The sequence below is a fragment of the Megalops cyprinoides genome, chromosome 5 (genome assembly GCF_013368585.1).
Source record: "Megalops cyprinoides isolate fMegCyp1 chromosome 5, fMegCyp1.pri, whole genome shotgun sequence".
NCBI classification, from domain to species: domain Eukaryota; kingdom Metazoa; phylum Chordata; class Actinopteri; order Elopiformes; family Megalopidae; genus Megalops; species Megalops cyprinoides.
This window is the reverse complement of record NC_050587.1, coordinates 2390833-2409975: the sequence shown is the minus strand read 5'-3', so window position 1 is coordinate 2409975 and position 19143 is coordinate 2390833. Positions and strand designations below refer to the sequence as shown.

The following is a 19143-nucleotide window of genomic DNA, read 5'->3' as shown; positions in this document are numbered from 1 at the left end:
TCATTCTTTATGGGTGTGCCTTTAGCAGGTTTGTTGTTTTAGTAGGTTCCTGCCGTAAAAGGGCTGGGATGGTTCTGGATCATCCTCATATCCAGAGGTCCTAACCTTTCTACTCACCTCTGTTTGTGTGCTGCCATACTACACCAGAGCCAATTACATATTGCACCCTAAATGCCTGGCCATCCTATCTCTCTGTATTCTTTCTCCCTGACTCTCTCTTTCTCTCTGTTCAAGTCATCTGAGCAACAAGTGCTCCATCCCCTGCTGCACAATATACACTATATGGACAAAAGTATTTGGTTGCCTGACCATTACATTGTAATGACATTGTATTCAAATACATATACTTTAATATGGAGTTGGTCCCCCGTTTGCAGCTATAACAGCTTCCACTCTTCTTGGAAGGCTTTCCACAAGATTTTGGAGTGTTTCTGTAGGAATTTGTGGCCATTCATTCTGTAGAGCATTTATGAGGTCAGGCACTGATATTGGACAAGAAGGCCTGGCTCGCAATCTCCATTCCAGTTCATCCCAAAGGTGCTTGATGGGGTTGAGGTCAGGGCTCTGTGCGGGCCAGTCAAGTTCTTACACACCAACTTCAAACCATGTCTTTATAGTCCTTGCTTTGTGCACTGGGGCACAGTCATGTTGGAATAGAAAAGGGCCTTCCCCAAACTGTTGCCACAAAGTTGGAAGCATAGCATTGTCCAAAATGTCTTGGTATGTTGAAGCATTAAGATTGCCCTTCACTGGAGATAAGGGTCCTAGCCCAAACCCTGAAAAACAGGTGTGGCCAAATACTTTTGTCCATATAGTGTATGTTTTTATAATAGCTGGCTACCCACTGTGCAATTGTAATAAGTTAACACACTGCATTTGGTGTCCTTCCAAGTATTTGTATAAGCAGAGACAAGTCCAGTGTGGGACTTGCTAGTTTGAAAGGTATGACACAGACACAGTGTATGGGTCTCGATGTTTTTCTCAGAATACTCACTGTTCAACTGGGACATGGCAGGAACATTAACACTGAGAAGAAAAAGAAAGGGGGGAGGGGGTCCATGTTTTGTATCCAAACCTTGTTTAAACATGGGGTAGAAGTTCATGTTGAGGTATTTTGCCCATTTTTAATGCTTTTTATACATTAATCACAGTCACTGTCATATTAATCATGATTACTGCTATATTAATCAGTTATTGACATATTAACCAGGGAGCCAATATGTTAGCCTACAACAACAATACACATACATCATATTATACTTTGCATGCATGTGAGCAGAAACTAAAAGGTCAGAAGTTCACAGGAGACTGCAGGAAGGTATTCAACTGCAAGACATCTCAAAGTAGAACCAAGAGGGAGTACAGAAGAAAACAATTCCACATGTGTGCCATAAGTTACAAAGTAAGGCCTGTTGTTGGGGAGGAAAATGGGAGTTAGACACTGCCCAGACACTGGCCAGAAGATGGACCTTGAGTGAAAGATAAAAATAATTGGAATCTGTGAGGAAGGGGTTGCAAATTTTGGGGCTCTTTGTTTGTTCAGTGCTATAAAAAAGACTGCTTAGTGCCTTATGTTTTTTGAGATACTCTCTCTGATGCTGCCAAGTGTACATCTATGAGACTATCTCCTGCAGATCTCCAATAAAGTTGTTGGAGGCGAACCCATTGTGTTTTATTATTAGTGTAATTGGAATTGTTTTAGAGTTGACATAGGAGAGGGGGGAAGAAACAAATATTCTCCTACAATGTCTATAATGAACTCAAACTCATTGTGGTACGTTCATGCGGAAACCCCAAAAAGTCCTGTATGGGTATGAGGTATGCACACCTGCCATCTTGAGATATTTTATGTGTATTTTACAATATATTCCAACATACATGTTTGTTAAAGCATACACAGGTGATGGTAGGGATGGTCTGATTTCTTACTCAGATGAATAACCAAGTTGAGAGTTTAGTAAATCTATCACACAGAGCATCTCATCTCCCACTAAAAAAGCTAATGCTTAAATACCTTAAATACCTTAATGCTTAAATTTTAACTATTTCAAATGGAGCTTTATTGCTATATTCATTTACAGTTGATTCAGAAAGTATTCAGACCCCTTCACTTTTTGCACATTTTGTTATAGACTTAATCTAAAACGGATCAAATGATTTTTGATAATCAATCTACACACAATAACCCATAATGACAAAGCAAAAACATTTTTTAGAAATTTTTGCAAATTTATCAAAAATCAAAACATCTCATTTACATAAGTATTACATAAGCTCAGGCACATCTTGTTTGCTTTGATTATCCTTGAGGTGCTGGTAATAACCAGATACAGCTCATCACCTGGCTAATACATCGCTATAGTGAAGCATGGTGGTGGCAGCATTATGCTTTAGGGGTGCTTCTCAGTGGCAATGACAAGTAGACTGGTCAGAATTAAAGGTAAGATTAATGCAGCCAAATATAGACATCCTAGAAAACCTGCTCCTGAGTGCACACACAAAGGGCAACGGTTCACCTTTCAGCACAACAATGACCTGAAGCATATGGCCAAGAAAATGCTGAAGTACCTTCAAGAGAAGTCTTGGTATTTGAGTGGATCAGCCAATGTCTGGACGTGAACCCCGTAGAACATCTGTGGAGAGACCTGAAGATGGCAGTTCACAGATGCTCCCCATCCAATCTGCCCAAGCTTGAGAGGATGTGCCAGAAGGAATGGGAGAAACTGCTCAAATCCAGATGCACAAAGCTTGTAGAGGCTTACCCAAGGAGGCCTGAAGCTGTGGTTGCTGCCAAAGGTGCTTCTACAAAGTAATGTATAAAGGTCTGAATACTTACATAAATGAGCTTTCAGTTTCTGATTTTGAATAAATTTGCAAAAACTTCTATATGTTTTTTGTTTTGTCATTATGGGTTAGTGTATCTGTAGACTGATGACAAAAAAATACATTTAATCCTTTTTACATTAAGTCTATAACACAAATTGAAGGGGTCTGAATATTTTCTTAAGTCACTGTAAGACCGCCACACTATTCTTTTACACAATTTGGCTCTAGGCATGTCCTGACTCACTTGTTGATTGTTTTCTGTGTTCGATTTTAATGGGTATTCCAATATAATGTAATGCCAATGAAAGGTCATGCAGCTGGCCTGGCATCGACTTTTCACATGAATTGTTAGATAACCAAGCTGGAAAAAATGGCCAATCCAAAAGCTCAAAACTAATTGCATTTACAATCCAGAAGACTGTCAACGTTAGATTATCTTGTGGCAGACCTATTTTGATGTTAGTTATTTAACTGGTCTTATTTTACACGTTTTAATATCCTGCGGGGTGTCATGTCAACTTCAGGGACCACGTGTCACGTTTTCAGCGTCACATTCACTCAATGCACTACCACTTTTTACAGTGGGACGTGTTTATAGCATTTGTATTTTTCTCGTTTGCTTTCATAATATGAACGTGACGATTATAATCAGCTCAACAAAATGTCCGTAACGATGACCCATTCCACAGCATATTCTGCTGTGGATACAATTCTATGGTACAACACATAACTACTATGTATTAAATTCCATAGTTGTAGCGGTGGTTCAGCGAGCGGAACAGAGCGTCACGTATTGACCCAAATGTAACGTCATTTCCTGGTTCCGGAAGTTTGTTGAACGTGCGCATCATAAGATTGGTGTTATTGGTGAACACTTCGTGGCAGTTATTCTGAGATAGACATTGTCTGAAAAAAATATTACAAGGCCACCATGCCTTCTGGTAAGAATTTCAGGAGAAGAAGAGCTGATTCAGACGAGGAAGAAGACGAGGAGACAGCCGCCGAAGTCAGGCAAGTTAGCTACTCTAGCTATGTTTTTTGTGCAGCTAACCAAGGCTAGGGAGCGGCAACTGTTTGCATTTCCAAATGTTGCACAATGATAGTAACATCGCGTTTCCACCAATTTGCCATTGCTATGCGGACGTTGTCGATTCGGTGTCTGTTACAGATCTAAACTGGATGAGGCAAAAGAAGTTCAGAGTCTACGGAAAAGACCAAACGGCGTGAGGTAGGTAATGGTTAGACTCTAGCTTTGTTTTTATCAGGTAGGCTAGTATCTAACGTTAAAACTTGAGCTTGTTCTTGGTTTGCGATCATTGCACATAAACACATAGCACATAGCTGAAGATAGGTAGTAGAGTGTGTGGCTGTCCTGTATCGCTGATCACGTTGTTGTGTACACACGTACTGTAGGCAATTCTGTACGTCCGATGGTCGGTTTATGAAGATGGTCACGCTGATTCTTTAGGTTTTCCTTGGATTGCAAACGGCAGCTTCGCTCTGTATTTCTAGGAGCGAACAAGCGACATCTTTGTTGTAGGCCCTCTTCACACCTGGCATTAACATGTGTCTTGGGTAATCAGATCACAAGTGGACAGCTCTAAGCACGTCTGTTCACACCTGGCATTAAAATGCGTCTCGAGTGACCACTTGTGATCGGATCTCACTTCCCCGCTCCATATGCAAATAAACACGTACATTATTTCCGTTGTGAGTTTACGCATCATTTAAAGGTCTGTTTGAAGGAATCTTATGACTGTCACTATGAAATAATGCGTGTTGTATCTGTAAATGAAAACTTTGTTGACTGGCAATGTTGATGTAGTTTAATATCAAAGGGTATTTGCTGGATTGCTAGTAGCCTATTGTGAATGCATTTATGAATTACTATTCCAAAACCGAAGCGCGCTTGATATGGGAGAAGGGACATTCTAAAACGCTTAACGTGGCATAATGTTCCAAAATAGCGTCCGATGATCACCAAATTTCTCTTGAACGTGTCTTGTTATAAACACGTCCACCTGTCAAAAAATCAAAACAGAAATCCTATGAGTATAAACGTTATCTTACATTAAGCGTTTTCCATTGACGCCCATTATAAGGAAAAGGCTTTACGTAAGATAACGACCATATTCATTGGATTTTGGTTTTGATTTGTTGATATGTGAAAGTGTTTATGACAAGAGATGTGTGAGAAATTTGGTGATGATTGATCGCAGTTTTGGAACATTAAGATACGTTAAGCGTTTTAGAACGTGCCCTTGATATTCATGATACCGTAAATCTTGACTCCCACTAACATTTATTTGTAGAACTACAACACTTCACGTATTATTCATAATACAATTTTTCCATGTAATGTATTGCATTACACCTTTGGGGCTTGGAAGCATTTGAGGTAGTTTGCGAACTTTAGTTGTTGTTGTTGCCTGTTGTCGCACTTTAAAACCCTTTTCGCCCGTAACCTATTATTCATGCTATGGAGTTACATGATACATTATGTTTTCATTAGCGTTATTAAGTTTCTCATAGTTTTCAGTTAGCCTTTGCTATATTTTTAACGTTAAATCGCTGTTTCCTCAAAGCTAAAATTAGCTAGAATTTTTCCAATCTCGTGTTCTAATCGCACCTCTTTTAGCATACGTGCTAAACAGCTAATCACACTGGAGTGAGCGCTGTTGGCGCTGGAATGTACTTTCGCTTATGCAGAGGACGTCAGTTGAGTATGCGGTCCTTCAGTGTGGCCGAGGACACATTTGCGTTCACACTGCTGAAAGAATGTGGCCATATGCGGCCCAGACCACCTCCAAATGTGGTCTGAGCGATCGGATCTCAATGCGTCCTCAATGCGTCTTGGGTGCGTTCACACCTGTACTTAGTGCTGTCCACTTGTGATCGGAAAACCCAAGACGCATGTTAATGCCAGGTGTGAGCAAGCATTCTGTCCAGTGGACGAAGAGGAGGTCCGGGGGGGTGGGGCATCTGAGAACAATGACAAGAATCAGTTAACAGCCATTAAATGGGTGTATAGTAAAAATGCGTAGAGGTGTTTTCCAAACTGAATCCTAAAAGCTGACTTGTTTTTTCCTTCTTTGTGGTGAAATGTTGACATTTCTGTAATTATCACCATTTCAGTGTCATTTCACTATTAGTCGGAGAGAAACTGCCATTGGAAGCTGAGATAGAGGTAAGATTTGTATTTTTACAATGTGATATACAGGAATAGTCTTTTATGCAGTACCATATTGTACGTTTATGTTTGTGTTTCATCATTTTAATATGTCTGGTGCTGTTAGCTGATGATGGTGCATCCATTTTGTTTTGAACTTTTTCCCTAGGATGACCCTTTCAAGCTGAAGACAGGAGGGGTTGTGGACATGAAAAAAGTCAAAGACAGAAACAGAGACATGTAAGAAAAATAAATTCACAGAAAATGTTTTCAGCAATCTGTTCCTTGTCAGCTCCAGTCTTATGGCTGAAAGTTTGATGTGTGTTATGGGGATAACAAAATCGGCTTTATTCTGTAGGACGGAGGATGAAACGGATCTCAACCTGGGAACGTCTTTCTCAGCAGAGACGAATCGGCGAGATGAAGACGCAGACATGTAGGTTACCTGCTTTAGCTATGTGCATATACCTAAATTATAGCTCTGATTACGTTCAAGTGAGTTTTGTTGTAAGCAACTCATGGTTCGTACTTTACACTTTAGGATTAGGAAAAACACAGATTAAAACACAGCCTTTGAAAAAATATGTTCATTGTAAATTGTATATCCCATAATGATTTTTTCTCCATTTATTCATCCCTACGATTTAAATATTGCAGAAAGCTGCATCTGATTTTTTGCTGAATGCACAAATACCAATACAAATACTCTTAGAATACCAAGCGTTAAGTCAGAATTAAAATGTTGCATAATGTTTTATGTTAAATGCACAATACTCAAGTCAGTATTTCTATTGAAAAACTTGTGCTATTAGAACTGTTCCGTTCTCTCTGCCCTTCTTCCAGGATGAAATACATAGAGACAGAGCTAAAGAAAAAGAAGGGGCTGCTGGAGACAGAGGAACAAAAAGTGAAGGTGAAGAATGCAGAAGACCAGCTCTATGAGTTGCCAGAAAACATCAACGTCTCTTCTGCCAAGAAGACTGAGGAAATGCTGTCCAATCAGATGCTGAGCGGGATTCCAGAGGTGGACCTGGGCATTGAGTGAGTGGGCGGGGCCCAGCACTGCACCCATCTGATCAAAGCTTGTTTAAAGTGTTTAATCACATTTAATTTTTTTATACTTCTCATGTGACTTAACAGTAATTGAAATTGACTGGTCAGAGTCAGGCAGCAGTGTCCTTTGATTTAACTTTCAGATTGAATAGCAGTTTTTCAGTTTCTTGTAAATTCTTTATTTGCTAAAATTATCTTGCTCACGTTAAGTAATATTCAGGCTAGTCTGGTTTTGATTGAGCCCTGGCTTGTTTTGTGACTCTCCTTCAGTGCCAAGATAAAGAACATCATATCTACAGAAGAGGCCAAAGCCAAGCTCTTGGCTGAACAGAGGAATAAGAAGAAGGACAGCGGCACCTCATTTGTGCCCACGAACATTGCAGTCAATTATGTGCAGCACAACCGCTGTAAGTACCTATGCAGCACATTACCTGATCATCTGTGAGGGTCATTAGAGTTAGGGTTCCCCAGCTGTTTTTCTATGGCCCACCAAGTGAAAAGTTACATTTACAGTGGCTTTATTAAGGAAGTATTCCCCCACACAAGTATTCACAAGTATTTTCTGTCTGCCTGCTGTTTGGCAATACACAGGCAGTGCACAATATACAGTTTTTTTTGTTTCTTAAGATATGGAACACGTTCTGCCATGACGCAATAAAACGTCATTAAAGTCCTTTAGCCTGAAAGTCTTTAACTGTAATATACCCTCTTGAACTTGGAATCACCTTTCACTTTATCACATCAGCTAGCAAGTTAGGTCTGTGGACATGATTGTTTTGGATGAATTATGTACCATACTAGTTTAGACTAACAGGTCTGAAAAAAAATAATGGATAGGGAACCCAGTCCCACTAATCCTTGATGTCATAGAAATATATCTTGAATATCTAAATCTACCTAAATGAATCTAAATGAATGCAGATTGTGTCGGTTATGTCCGCAGCATCACCCAGATTGTCAACAGGACACATGGTCAAAATCGAAGCAGTGCTTGTTTGCCCACTCTTGCTCAACCTTTTCAGATGACTAAAGATGTCAGCTAAATCAGTTAGCCTCGCATGGTACTTCATGATAGAGAGATACTGAAGTAGGGGAGATCGACAGTCAAAAATGCTTCATGTTGAGAAGCACCTTTCCATGAGATGGCCATTTTTGTTGTGTTGCATGTTAAGCATTTTAATTTTATGGAGCTCCTCTAGTTTTTCAAAAGCAGCTTTCTCACCAGTGGTGCAAGATTGATTTTTTTTCCAATGTAAGCAATTAGACTAGATCATTGTGAGCAACTGTTGAAGAGCTTTTCTGTCTGCAATCACAATATGGCTGTCTTTATGTGTACATACACACAATTATTCAAGTCATCCTGCATGCCACCAGGAACCTTGGCATCAGCATTAAGTGTTTGAACTTCTGTGGTTGCAGTCTATCATGAAGACGTGAATGCTCCGGCCAGGCGACACCGTGAGGAGCCCAAGGCCCGACCACTCCGCGTGGGCGACACTGAAAAACCAGAACCTGAACGTAAGGGCTGACCAAACTTTTAACATGCTACAAGGCACACTGCATAGCAGCCATGCATTTAGGCTGGGGTTGATTTTGATTGGCACCATGTGGAAGTAACTAAAAACCTGTTTCCACAGGAACTCCACCAAACCGCAAGAGGCCAGCCAATGAGAAGGCCACTGACGATTACCACTACGAGAAGTTTAAGAAGATGAACCGACGATACTGAGGACCCCCACATATCTTCCTGTTTTCTGAATTTATGTGGAGCTAATGTGTTAAGCATTTTCTGTGTTATGATTGTATTGTATTTATTTACTTTTTTGCCCACAGATTTAGACAATAGATATGTCTGCAGAAAGTTGAATTATCTATGAGACCAGCATTCCATCTGTTTCTTTTGAATAAATGTCTGTATTTTTTAGAAATTCTTTGGCATTTGTAAGCTGTGAAAATGTTGTCAAAAATGTTTAATCATTAGTACACAACTGAATATGAAAAACGACCTCCTCAATATCAAGCTTTTTTCACTTTACACCTGACAAGAGTGGAGTTTATGATATTTTATTAAGGAAATAGTTCGCTTCATTGCTGAAGCTACCAGAGCTTATGAACAGAACTTTCAAAAACAAAATTTTACAAAAGAAGTTCAAATACAGTAGCACTACTCCAAACAGTTATCACTACAACCAAATCCTCAGTGATGTGCTTTAGAAAGATCTGTCCGTAACAAGCATCTACACAGAGACTGGGTTGTAGAAGCAAGTACCTGTGAACGATGGAACAAGCCCAAACATAAACCACTCACAAATTCAGCGAAACTGTGTAAACCTCTCTAAAGAGAAATATCATGTGCACTAAATGTCCATTACTCAATCCAAAGGATACATGATTTTGTCAGCTGCACTGCTGCTTACTGGGGTTCAGACATCCTGGAATTGCCATATCTTTTCAATGTCAGAAGAAGTTTTCATAAGAGGTGACCTTTAAATGGACCAAAGTTTCTTGTGTTTAAATGGCAAATCCAATTTTTGCTGATCATAAGTGTCAGCAGAGTAGATTATATGGACAGTGTGCCTTAATATCAGATTTAAAGACAGTCCTTGATCATTAAGATATAGTGGTTCTGTAAACCACACCCCTTCCCCCTGCTGGTTTTCATGCCGAATAAAAAGTTGGACAGCAGTCATTAGCACAGCTTTGGCTCAGTTTAACTTGGCCCCCAGTTTTGTAAATATATAAAACACAAATCTGAATTTCATATTCATAATGGAAGACTTGCCACCAAGTATTTTGATAGCCTGTGAGTTATAACTGACAGGGAAGAGAAACCTGCACACATTGAAGGTGTACTACAGCCCATCTGCTTAGGATGTATGGGGAACAACAGGGACCCACTCCTATGTATCAGGGGTGCTCGGTGGCGTTGGTGCTGTGCCCGTTGAGGTGCCCTGGGGTGGATTCCTGAGACATGGGCCCGCTGGTGTCCTCCGCACCCCTGCTGGCTGGACCCACAGCGGTCCCAGGGGAGGACCAGCTATCCCGACGCCGGAAGGCCTCACACAAGGGCAGGTCAGCACCGTCCCACTGACTGTAGCTTTCCAGAACAAAAAGCCAGGGAAACAATCAGCACAGAGGAGGCCAGGCACACACAGAAAGCATACACGCAAGCCAAAGCAGACATGTAGATGCACATTCATCTGTACTAATGAGCTGAAACTCATCAATGCCCACGTCATACGCAGACACGCATAGACAATCCTCCATATGTACGCACACATACATACACCAACAGGCTAGCACATTTAAAGCAGGGAAAAAGTGTGGAAAGCAAGCACTAGCTTTGAAAGAGGGAAAATTTGCCCACATTTAAGGACTTTGATCTAGATTGATTTAGTTGGGATCTAGAGATGGGAAATTCTATTCTGCCAGAGGGGACAGTGTGTGTTGTGTCTACATCTAACAGTGCCCTGTTATCCGCACATTGTTATATAATTCCTGGAAAAGCTTTGGTGTCATAGAACTTGTGTTAACGACCTCCCACAATGCCATTCATGTACTGTTAAGGACATTTACTTCCTGTGGTTTTCTTATGTAGCTTTTTTTCATGTATTGCAGGTACTGAGTATTAGTATGGAGAAAGGCATCACCTAATTAGGATGACTGTCTCCAATTTATGCCTAACACAAGGTAAGCTTGATTAGTGCCTCCTGGCATTATAATGTTCTTGGTTTCACGCTAGAGTCCGGCACTTGAAGCAGAGCTAGCTGCTGAAAATGCACAGGCAGAGCAGAACAGCCTCATATTTCAGATGCTTAGAGAAAAAGCAGTAAGGTTTCCAAGAAAAATAAATGGACACTAAAACTGAACTTCTCATTTTTCTACTTTATTTTAAACTTTAAAAAGTGTGAGTGGGTCTATATAAAACTGACACAAACAGTTCACATTTATCCATAGTACATATGTACTATCTTCTTAGCAAAACAGTCCAGGACATTTACTGTTTGAATGAATTGTGGTACAAGAAGGAATCTATAGACATAACAGAGGATTCCAGTCTGGCATTCTCTTTACATACCAAGTATGCACGGAGCAGTGTATAAAAACAGCGACCCATTTCATACAGACGCTGTGTACTTCTGCTGCAAATTCCACAATAAAATGCTACCCAATCAGGGGATCGCAGGTCTTACTAAATAATAAAAGAAAATATCAGAACACATTGTCACATCTGATTTGGATATATAAATGAAAAATCAGTTTAATAAGAATGAATAAATCAGAACTACGATATAATGTTTAGTATAGCCTTAGTTTCTGAACACAAATTATCATTTTAATTTAAGAAACATTTGATCAATACTTTTTTAATTTAAAATAAGTTATCTCAAAAACATTTACAAATGTATGCTCTAATTCAATAGTTATGAAGTGATGTGTAGTTTGTTAAATATATTAATGTATATTTTGTTTTCTATTGTCATGATTCTTACAGTTGCCACAAAGACCTTGACATAAACGGCAACATCAGATTGATTCACCATTTACTCTCAAGGCAATGCTAGCAATTTCAACACTTTTCCCTTTTCACTGGCACTAGTGTGCAATCAAAGTGCTATGAAATTTGTTCATTTCATTCTTCTGTTGCTTCTGAGGGACATGATATCATGAAACACACATAATCATTCACACAAGGACAACTGACTTAGACATTTAAAACTATATTCTGGGCATTCTGAATTCAACGTAAACAGAAAGATAGCACATGTCAAAACTGCAACTGTGTATTCAGAGTGGTACAGCTGAATACATTTTTTAAGCTATGGTCGCCATTAGATACTCTTGACCTGTGGAAACTTAAGCCATACCTTTGGCTTTGGCTCAGAACAGATAAAACTAAGTGCCAAACTGCATAATAAAAAAAGAAAAGAAACCAACAATTATGACAAGTTTAGATTTTTTGATTAGTAGCCATGTGCAAGATTTCAACTGTTCAGGGCTTACATCCATGCTTTCTTTCTACCATTGCAACTTTAAGATAATTAGGACAAAACATGAAGAATATATTGAATTTAAAATGACATCGTTCTGGGAACAAGGCACATTGTATGTCAAACACTGGAGGCTTTCATGCCAGTTTCATAATCTTAACCCAATGTTATTTCATGGTTCAAGTCTTTTTTCTGCATTCCCCCTTTTTTATCCAGCTTTTACTGCTTGCCAATTGTGCTACATTAGGCTTGTCTCACTACGACAACCTCTGAACTTGCAGGCTATCCTAGCAAAATAAAGCCAATTTGTTTCACTGTTGTGGGCTCTCGGTCATCATCACGACATCACAAGGACAATTTCAATTGCGGGCTACAGGACTGAGCCTGCACTCAAGACAACATCTTGCTAACCTGAGACACTTACAAACACCATTGATATTTTGTGAATTACACACTGTGTAAGGCAAGGAATTTGACTTATCAGATAAAGGTGGAAAATGTCTTCCTGTAGCAGCATACAGGGACCAGCAGAGATACCCCTGTCTTGTTTTGATGGACACCATTTTGTAACATTCTCAAAAAAACTGAAAGGTACTTTGACTACGGCCCAAAAACCATAACCAATCTCCTTTTTTATCCTACTGAATGCCTAAGGCAGAAATGCAGGTCTGCTTTTATTCATTATTTACAATGGCCTTGGGGTCAAAATAGGGGTTAAAAAAACCCTTAAAAGGCACAGGGGGGTCGGGGCTATAGGGAACTACGAATGTGATGTGCCTAAGAGCCTATTTGTACCTGGAGGAGTAATATTCTTCCTCTAGCTCGTACAGGTCAATAGCAATCTCATCACGCAGGGAGGTCAGTTTCTTATCGCACTCCTCCTGCAGGCTGCGCAGCTGCTGGTTCCGCAGGCTGATGGCCTCGTTCACCGAGGGGAAGTCATTCAGGATCAGGAACTGCTTCAGGTCAGAGACCAGCTTCATCAGCGACTCCCCTGCACGCACCTTCAAACACACAAACAAGCAACCCAAGAGCAGTGCATTGGCGAGGGCTCGAGCTGCAGTGTAAGTCATATATGCTATTCAGCATCACTAAACCATGGCTGCTCCATTTAGAAGTCCCTGAGACAGAGAATCACTCAGGGGTTGAACATTACAGCCTCAGCTGCATACACAGAGTGTCAAATGTGTGTTCAAAAATCTAAGCAACACTGACACTGTTCTACAACCTGACACTGTTCAGGGTTCCCATTAAAACATAATTGATATTTTCTGTGATATTTTGAGGATATACAAATGATTTATAGGGATGCAACTGGGCTTCTGTAATGACAGAATTGTACAGTGAAATCCTTACCAAGACACATTACTTTCAAAATATTTTTTACCAGCACATATACAAACTTTGGGTGCTCACAGAAGTGAATACCAGACTTTAGGTAGTCAGCTTTATGTACATGCAAGCTAACCAATATTAGAAATAACAGCACAATGACATTTGTATGGTGTGCAGGAAAGCAAACTGTGTTTAACTCTTTGTAAAAGAAAAAAACATAAGCATAAACCAAGTATTTTTCTTTATAGAAAAATATTTTTCAAGCGTAGTAGGAACCCTGACTCTTCCTGTTGCAGTGAGTAACAATGTATAAGACAAGTCCCTTCAAACTATTTAGGACTCACGTACAATGTTGGCTGCTCGTACATGCATCTCATAATGGTCCTGTTCTGCTTGCGTTGCTCGTGAAACCTGTGTCTCATCCTCAATCTGGAAATTTGGATAAACACAACTTCATAAGAATGAGAACAATTACTCTCAGTGAGAGGTTACATGGTGCTGTTGCTACAGGTCCCGCCTACCTTTGCCGTTTTTATGATCTCAGTGAAATTATCCAGAATGGACCTGATATCATCTTTCAGTCTCTTGTTGTAGGACTGAAGAAGTGTCTCCTTGCTTTGGGGGAGTGCTCTCTGTGTAGCCATCTTGTTTAATGACGTAGTTAGGACTCCTCAGACTGAAAAGTAGAATGTGGTATCCGGAACAGTAAATTCATACAAAGTCAACACCCCACCCAAAATCCCTGTTCATGTTAACTCTACAACATGAGAATGGGAAAGTAAGATCTGGTTACTGTGTTTTGTCCTTGCTATCATTGGCCCTCATCCTGTTAGATCTGTCCACCGCATTTGACACAGTGAACCATCAGATGCTCCTGTCCACCCTCGCTGAACTGGGCATCACTGGCACTGCATTTCGCTGGTTCTAGTCCTACCTCACAGACAGATCCTTCAAGGTCTCCTGGAGGGGTGGGGAGTCTAAGTCCTACTGGCTAACCACTGGGGTACCTCAGGGATCGGTGCTTGGCCCCCTCCTCTTCTCTCTATACACAACCGCACATCCAGGTGCATGGCTACTCCTACTACTGCAATGTCGATGACATCCAGCTCTACCTCTCGTTCCAACCTGATGACCTCAATGTCTCTGCCTGCCTTTCAAATATCGTTTAATCGTTAAATCACTATCCAGGACTTTCTCCACCATTGTCCTGCGGTTGTGGAATGAACTTCCACACTTCATACTTTCTGCTAAGTCCCTCTCTGTCTTCAGAAACATCTGAAGACACAGCTCGTACACTCTCACCTGAGCACCCCAAACACTTCCCCCCTAAAGGAACTTCTCATGATTAAAACGATGTCAATAAAACTAAAAAATATGTACCTTGCCTGGCCAACCTTTGAAACTTTGTCATGCAGTGCTTCTAATACTGTTGACTCCGTATGGTTTCTCGCTTGTGTTGTATTGTACCTCACTTGTAAGTCGCTTGGATAAAAACAGTATGAATAGATGTAAATGTCTATTGTGTATGACAGCAGTGTTTTCAAATGAACAAAAGAAGCCGCGTGTCTTTGCATTAATACACTAAAATGGTTATAGGAGGCGCAAGAACTAATATCTTATGAACAGTTGACTTATGAACAACACTAATTCATAAATTAGTGCGATGAAACATATTTTACATGTAACGTTAACCAGCATATAACCTAGACTACCTGTTTGGAGCATATTAATGAAACTAACAGCAATCTGTTCGTTAACATTACCTAGCGATATTGGCGCTGGCACTGAGCTAGCCAGCATGCTACCTAACTAGCAATATTTTGATGGAAACCACCAAATCATATAGTCACATCTATTATGTTTTTAACTGCCACAAAATGGTATTGTCTAATATAACGTCGTACAATACTATTTACCCTCTGGTCCATTACCCGAACACGGCCCACAGATTTCAATAATGCGAGAAGAGCGCGACGCTGTCGCCTGAAAGTGACGTTACGGGTGATGTCGCGGTACTTATATTTCCCACAATGCTTTCCTCTTCCTTTTTGTCTGAACCATCATGGTGAGTGTGCGTTCGCCTTAATCCGGGAGTTGGAGTCCGAATTTTTAATCTTCGAACATCTCTTATATGGAGACTTATTTGTTAAGGAATACATTCCTGACGTGTTAAGCACAAACTGTTCCTCTTACTGAAGTTAGTATTGCATGGAAAAGCAAAGGGCAACTTTGTTAAAAAACGTTAACAAAGATATACATTAACACGCATTTTACCGTGGCTAACAAACATGGAGCCTAAATTTTACCGACAAATTATACGCATTTTAAAACACATCGGTGTTGCGTTGCAAACGCAAAGGTTTAGTGTGGTGTTAGGATTTTTACGGATACATTAGTCTTGGATTTAATGAAAGTGTTTGTTGTTTGGAACCTGCGACAGGCCCAGACTCCTCTTGGTTTGGTTTATGAGCTGGTACATAAGATGACCGCCATTGTCTGCACTGCAGGAAAACGCATAAATGGTTGTATAATTTGTTAGTGACCCATAGCGATTTTTATATATGTCAGTGCGGTTAGGTAGCAAATGTGCACACCAGAGGTTTTCTTGGGCAGATGGCTCCGGTTGTAAATGGTGGGCTAGTTAACCAATCTGTCAGTGAAAGCAAAGTGGGTAACTAACTAGGGAACCACGTGAATACACGTTAAGGAAATGCTCGTGATTTTACAGTATAACTTAAACGTTACCTAGGCAAGACCGTAACATCCCTAGTCAAGATGGAGGAGCAAAGGATGTTCTGGCTGATGCGATGATGTCTTGAATTTCTTCACCTGAATCTGTTGTGTGGAGCCGAAAATACGAGCTTTTTAACCCTGAGCATCAGCCACAGTAGAACGGGTATCTGTTTACGTTTTCTGGAGACGAGCACCCCTTTAACCAACGCTTTCTGTCCTGACAGCCTAAGGGAAAGAAGGCTAAGGGGAAGAAGGTGGCACCGGCCCCTTCTGTGGCCAAGAAGCACGAAGCCAAGAAAGTGGTCAACCCCCTATTTGAGAAGAGGCCCAAGAACTTTGGCATTGGTGAGTTTTGTCACACGTTTTTGTCCATAGAGTGAACTGGAATTTTCCCAACTGGTCCTGGACACTAAAAGGATGATGGTACTGTGTTTTACACACATTGTTGGATGTTACAATGTTAATGCTTTCTGTCCTTGGAGAATGTGTGCAGATGATGTAAAGAATATTTGCTATCTTAGCAATCATGCAGACAACCAACCACCAAGATCGCTGATGCACATTTCTTTTCAGTGTAGACATTCTCTGTGCCCAGGTTGCCCAGTTTACAATGTGAAGATCTAATTGCCTCGCTGCTTTTAGGTCAGGACATCCAGCCCAAACGTGACCTGACACGCTTTGTGAAATGGCCCCGTTACATCAGGCTGCAACGTCAGCGTGCCATCCTTTACAAACGCCTGAAGGTCCCACCTGCGATCAACCAGTTCACCCAGGCCTTGGACCGCCAGACCGGTAAGCATACTGCAGGGACAGGTGCGATAAACAAAAACTGCACCTTTGTTGTAAATGTGGATGCTATTGACCTTCTATTTGCATACATTCAGCTGCTAGATAGCAAAAGGTATATGCTGTACTGTGAGGATTTGATGCACTCCGGCATAGGCGTATAGGCTGTGCAAATGATGTGAGAGAATATTTGCTATCTGACCACCGGTGTTGACACATCTCACCAAGATCGCTGATGCACAGTGTAGGTTTAGTTGGTCCACATGAAACTAAAAGCAGCAGATTGCAGTGCATGTCAGAAATTGAGTGATCTGGGGAAATTGGGTTTTGATGTGTTCCTCATGTGTCTTTGAACATTTCAGCAACACAGCTCTTTAAGCTGGCCCACAAGTACAGGCCTGAGACTAAGCAGGAGAAGAAGCAGAGGCAGCTTGCCCGTGCTGAGCAGAAGGCTGCAGGGAAAGGAGACGCCCCCACCAAAAGGCCCCCTGTCCTGCGTGCAGGTAAGATATGCTAGGAGTCTGGAGGGACTGCTTTTGCAGAGACATGGATTGCCATTGTAGTTCGCTGAAGTGCTTTCTGGCCACTGCTATGATGTCTGAATTTCTTCACCTGAAATGGTTGTGTAGACTAAATGAGCTTTTTAACCCTGAGCACTGGCCAGCATCAAAGCTTGTTTGATGTAGTTATGTCTGCTTGCCTAAATGTAGTTTTTGATGGAATTAAACTAGGTAACTATGTTCATTTGGCCCCGTTCATATCAACTAAACCTGTTTACCATAGGTGTGAACACAGTTACCACTTTGGTGGAGAGTAAGAAGGCCCAGCTGGTTGTCATTGCCCACGATGTGGATCCTATTGAGGTAGGTCATTTTGGCTGGGCTAAGACACCAGTAAAAAGGCATGAAACGAAATGCATCAAAGACTGATTATATACTTTAACTGACTGACTGCTTGTCTGTAGCTGGTGGTGTTCCTGCCTGCTCTGTGCCGCAAGATGGGTGTCCCCTACTGCATCGTCAAGGGGAAGGCTAGACTCGGCCGCCTGGTACACAGAAAGACCTGCACCTCTGTGGCTTTCACACAGATAAACCCGTAAGTCACTGACTAGGGAAGACCCGGGAGAGGGTTAACTGGGATCTTTTGTAAAGCACTTTAATGGAAGGCCTTTAAGCTTAGCTGTATGTAAATGGACTACAAATGAGTAGTAAATTTGTTTTCCTTTGAACCATGCTTTACAATGAAGTATGTCAAATGAAAATGGAAATGATCTATTCAAAGCCTATGAAGTAAAATGCGGAGACAAACCTTCTAGCAGTGATGTCTGAATTTCTTCACCTGAACAACCATGTGGTTTGAAATGAGCTTTTTAACCCTGAGCAAGAAGGTTAAGTTGAGAGGAATCAAGCTTCATAAGTTGTTTTGGGCATTTATTGTGGTTTTCCCATTCTACAGAGAGGACAAAGGTGCCCTTGCTAAGCTGGTAGAAGCTATCAAGACCAACTACAATGACAGATATGAGGAGGTAAGTGTCATAACAGCAGCAGTGTTTCCCCAGGTCTAATTTTGGGGGTTCAGTATATGCTGGCTTCTATTTCAGTTCAGACAAGTGGTATTGTGTACTGTGAAAGTAAGGATTTTAACATCTGCCCCTTGAACAAGTTCAGGGAACTAATTACTGGAAGTTGAATACTTGTTTAGGGGCTTAGATGAATATAAATGATCTAACAATGCTTCCAAAAACCCATATTCTACCACTGGGCTAACAGGCAATACTAAAATGTCTACTCCGAATAAGTGTTCAGGTAACCGCTAAAGCAGGCTCAGCTGAAACAAAATCTAGGATACAGTGTAACCCCAGGATCAGAGAAGTATTGGACTGAGGATGTGTCAGCCCCTCATCGAATCAGTAGAGGCCTGCATTTTAGGGACGCTTATGCATTTCTACATGCATTTCAATTGGTCGGACACTTCTGTGTCCATTTTGTTTATACTTAGAGGAACGTGCAGTATGTTTTGGAGTATCCTGGTTTGCATTTCATTGTAACCTGTTCCCCCCCCATTAGATCCGTCGTCACTGGGGAGGTGGCATCATGGGCCCCAAGTCAACAGCCCGCATTGCCAAGCTGGAAAAGGCCAAGGCCAAGGAACTGGCCACGAAGCTCGGCTGAGAATGCAATGCCTGTGCATTTGTTTATATAAAAATAAAATTCCCCCAGACAATGTATTTGGTGTTGTGTTCATTTATAA

At 41.0% G+C, this 19143-nt stretch overlaps 3 protein-coding genes and 5 non-coding genes across 10 annotated transcripts; 7 read left to right on the top strand and 1 right to left on the bottom strand.

The window, feature by feature from the left end:
- Positions 1-3657: 3657 nt before the first annotated feature.
- On the top strand, positions 3658-8953 carry c5h9orf78 (chromosome 5 C9orf78 homolog). The gene is made up of 9 exons (XM_036529552.1): positions 3658-3837; positions 3995-4054; positions 5962-6013; positions 6165-6235; positions 6354-6431; positions 6839-7036; positions 7319-7455; positions 8468-8566; positions 8686-8953. The coding sequence occupies exons 1-9, from the start codon at positions 3758-3760 to the stop codon at positions 8775-8777; spliced, it is 867 nt and encodes a 288-aa protein (XP_036385445.1). The 5' UTR covers positions 3658-3757; the 3' UTR covers positions 8778-8953.
- A 220-nt stretch (positions 8954-9173) lies between these two features.
- On the bottom strand, positions 9174-15361 carry med22 (mediator complex subunit 22). Of its 3 annotated transcripts, none has more exons than XM_036528930.1 (5): positions 15291-15361; positions 13896-14050; positions 13723-13803; positions 12835-13043; positions 9174-10145 (listed from the first exon to the last, which is right to left on the bottom strand). In XM_036528930.1, the coding sequence occupies exons 2-5, from the start codon at positions 14016-14018 to the stop codon at positions 9956-9958; spliced, it is 603 nt and encodes a 200-aa protein (XP_036384823.1). In that variant the 5' UTR covers positions 14019-14050; positions 15291-15361; the 3' UTR covers positions 9174-9955. The 3 variants fall into 3 exon arrangements, with proteins under 3 accessions (XP_036384823.1, XP_036384824.1, XP_036384827.1); XM_036528931.1 differs by lacking the exon at positions 15291-15361 and adding an exon at positions 14755-14790; XM_036528934.1 differs by lacking the exon at positions 9174-10145 and having other exon boundaries at positions 11465-13043.
- Positions 15362-15781: 420 nt separating this feature from the next.
- rpl7a (ribosomal protein L7a) lies at positions 15782-19120 on the top strand. Its single transcript, XM_036528692.1, has 8 exons — positions 15782-15847; positions 16332-16452; positions 16750-16899; positions 17256-17396; positions 17677-17756; positions 17858-17988; positions 18349-18418; positions 18960-19120. Exons 1-8 carry the CDS (start codon positions 15782-15784, stop codon positions 19062-19064), a joined length of 864 nt encoding a protein of 287 aa, XP_036384585.1. The 3' UTR covers positions 19065-19120.
- LOC118778602 lies at positions 16177-16254 on the top strand. Its single transcript, XR_005005007.1, has one exon. It is a non-coding gene; the product is annotated as a small nucleolar RNA SNORD36 (small nucleolar RNA).
- Positions 16596-16667, top strand: LOC118778584. Its single transcript, XR_005004991.1, has one exon. It is a non-coding gene; the product is annotated as a small nucleolar RNA SNORD24 (small nucleolar RNA).
- Positions 17062-17133, top strand: LOC118778585. The gene has a single exon (XR_005004992.1). It is a non-coding gene; the product is annotated as a small nucleolar RNA SNORD24 (small nucleolar RNA).
- On the top strand, positions 17480-17551 carry LOC118778583. Its single transcript, XR_005004990.1, has one exon. It is a non-coding gene; the product is annotated as a small nucleolar RNA SNORD36 (small nucleolar RNA).
- Positions 18206-18277, top strand: LOC118778582. The gene has a single exon (XR_005004989.1). It is a non-coding gene; the product is annotated as a small nucleolar RNA SNORD36 (small nucleolar RNA).
- Positions 19121-19143: the final 23 nt, after the last annotated feature.

Bases quoted from the DNA above. Each gene is read 5' to 3' on its own strand.
- c5h9orf78 (XM_036529552.1), top strand. From the start codon at position 3,758: ATGCCTTCTGGTAAGAATTTCAGGAGAAGAAGAGCTGATTCAGACGAG. The intron at 6,432-6,838 runs GTAGGTTACCTG...CCCTTCTTCCAG, and splicing joins CGAGATGAAGACGCAGACAT to GATGAAATACATAGAGACAG. The intron at 7,456-8,467 runs GTAAGTACCTAT...CTGTGGTTGCAG, and splicing joins TTATGTGCAGCACAACCGCT to TCTATCATGAAGACGTGAAT.
- med22 (XM_036528930.1), bottom strand. From the start codon at position 14,018: ATGGCTACACAGAGAGCACTCCCCCAAAGCAAGGAGACACTTCTTCAG. The intron at 13,804-13,895 runs GTAGGCGGGACC...CCAAATTTCCAG, and splicing joins AGATCATAAAAACGGCAAAG to ATTGAGGATGAGACACAGGT. The intron at 10,146-12,834 runs GTACAAATAGGC...TGTTCTGGAAAG, and splicing joins GAAGAATATTACTCCTCCAG to CTACAGTCAGTGGGACGGTG.
- rpl7a (XM_036528692.1), top strand. From the start codon at position 15,782: ATGAAAGTGTTTGTTGTTTGGAACCTGCGACAGGCCCAGACTCCTCTT. The intron at 16,453-16,749 runs GTGAGTTTTGTC...CGCTGCTTTTAG, and splicing joins GCCCAAGAACTTTGGCATTG to GTCAGGACATCCAGCCCAAA. The intron at 17,989-18,348 runs GTAAGTCACTGA...CCCATTCTACAG, and splicing joins GCTTTCACACAGATAAACCC to AGAGGACAAAGGTGCCCTTG.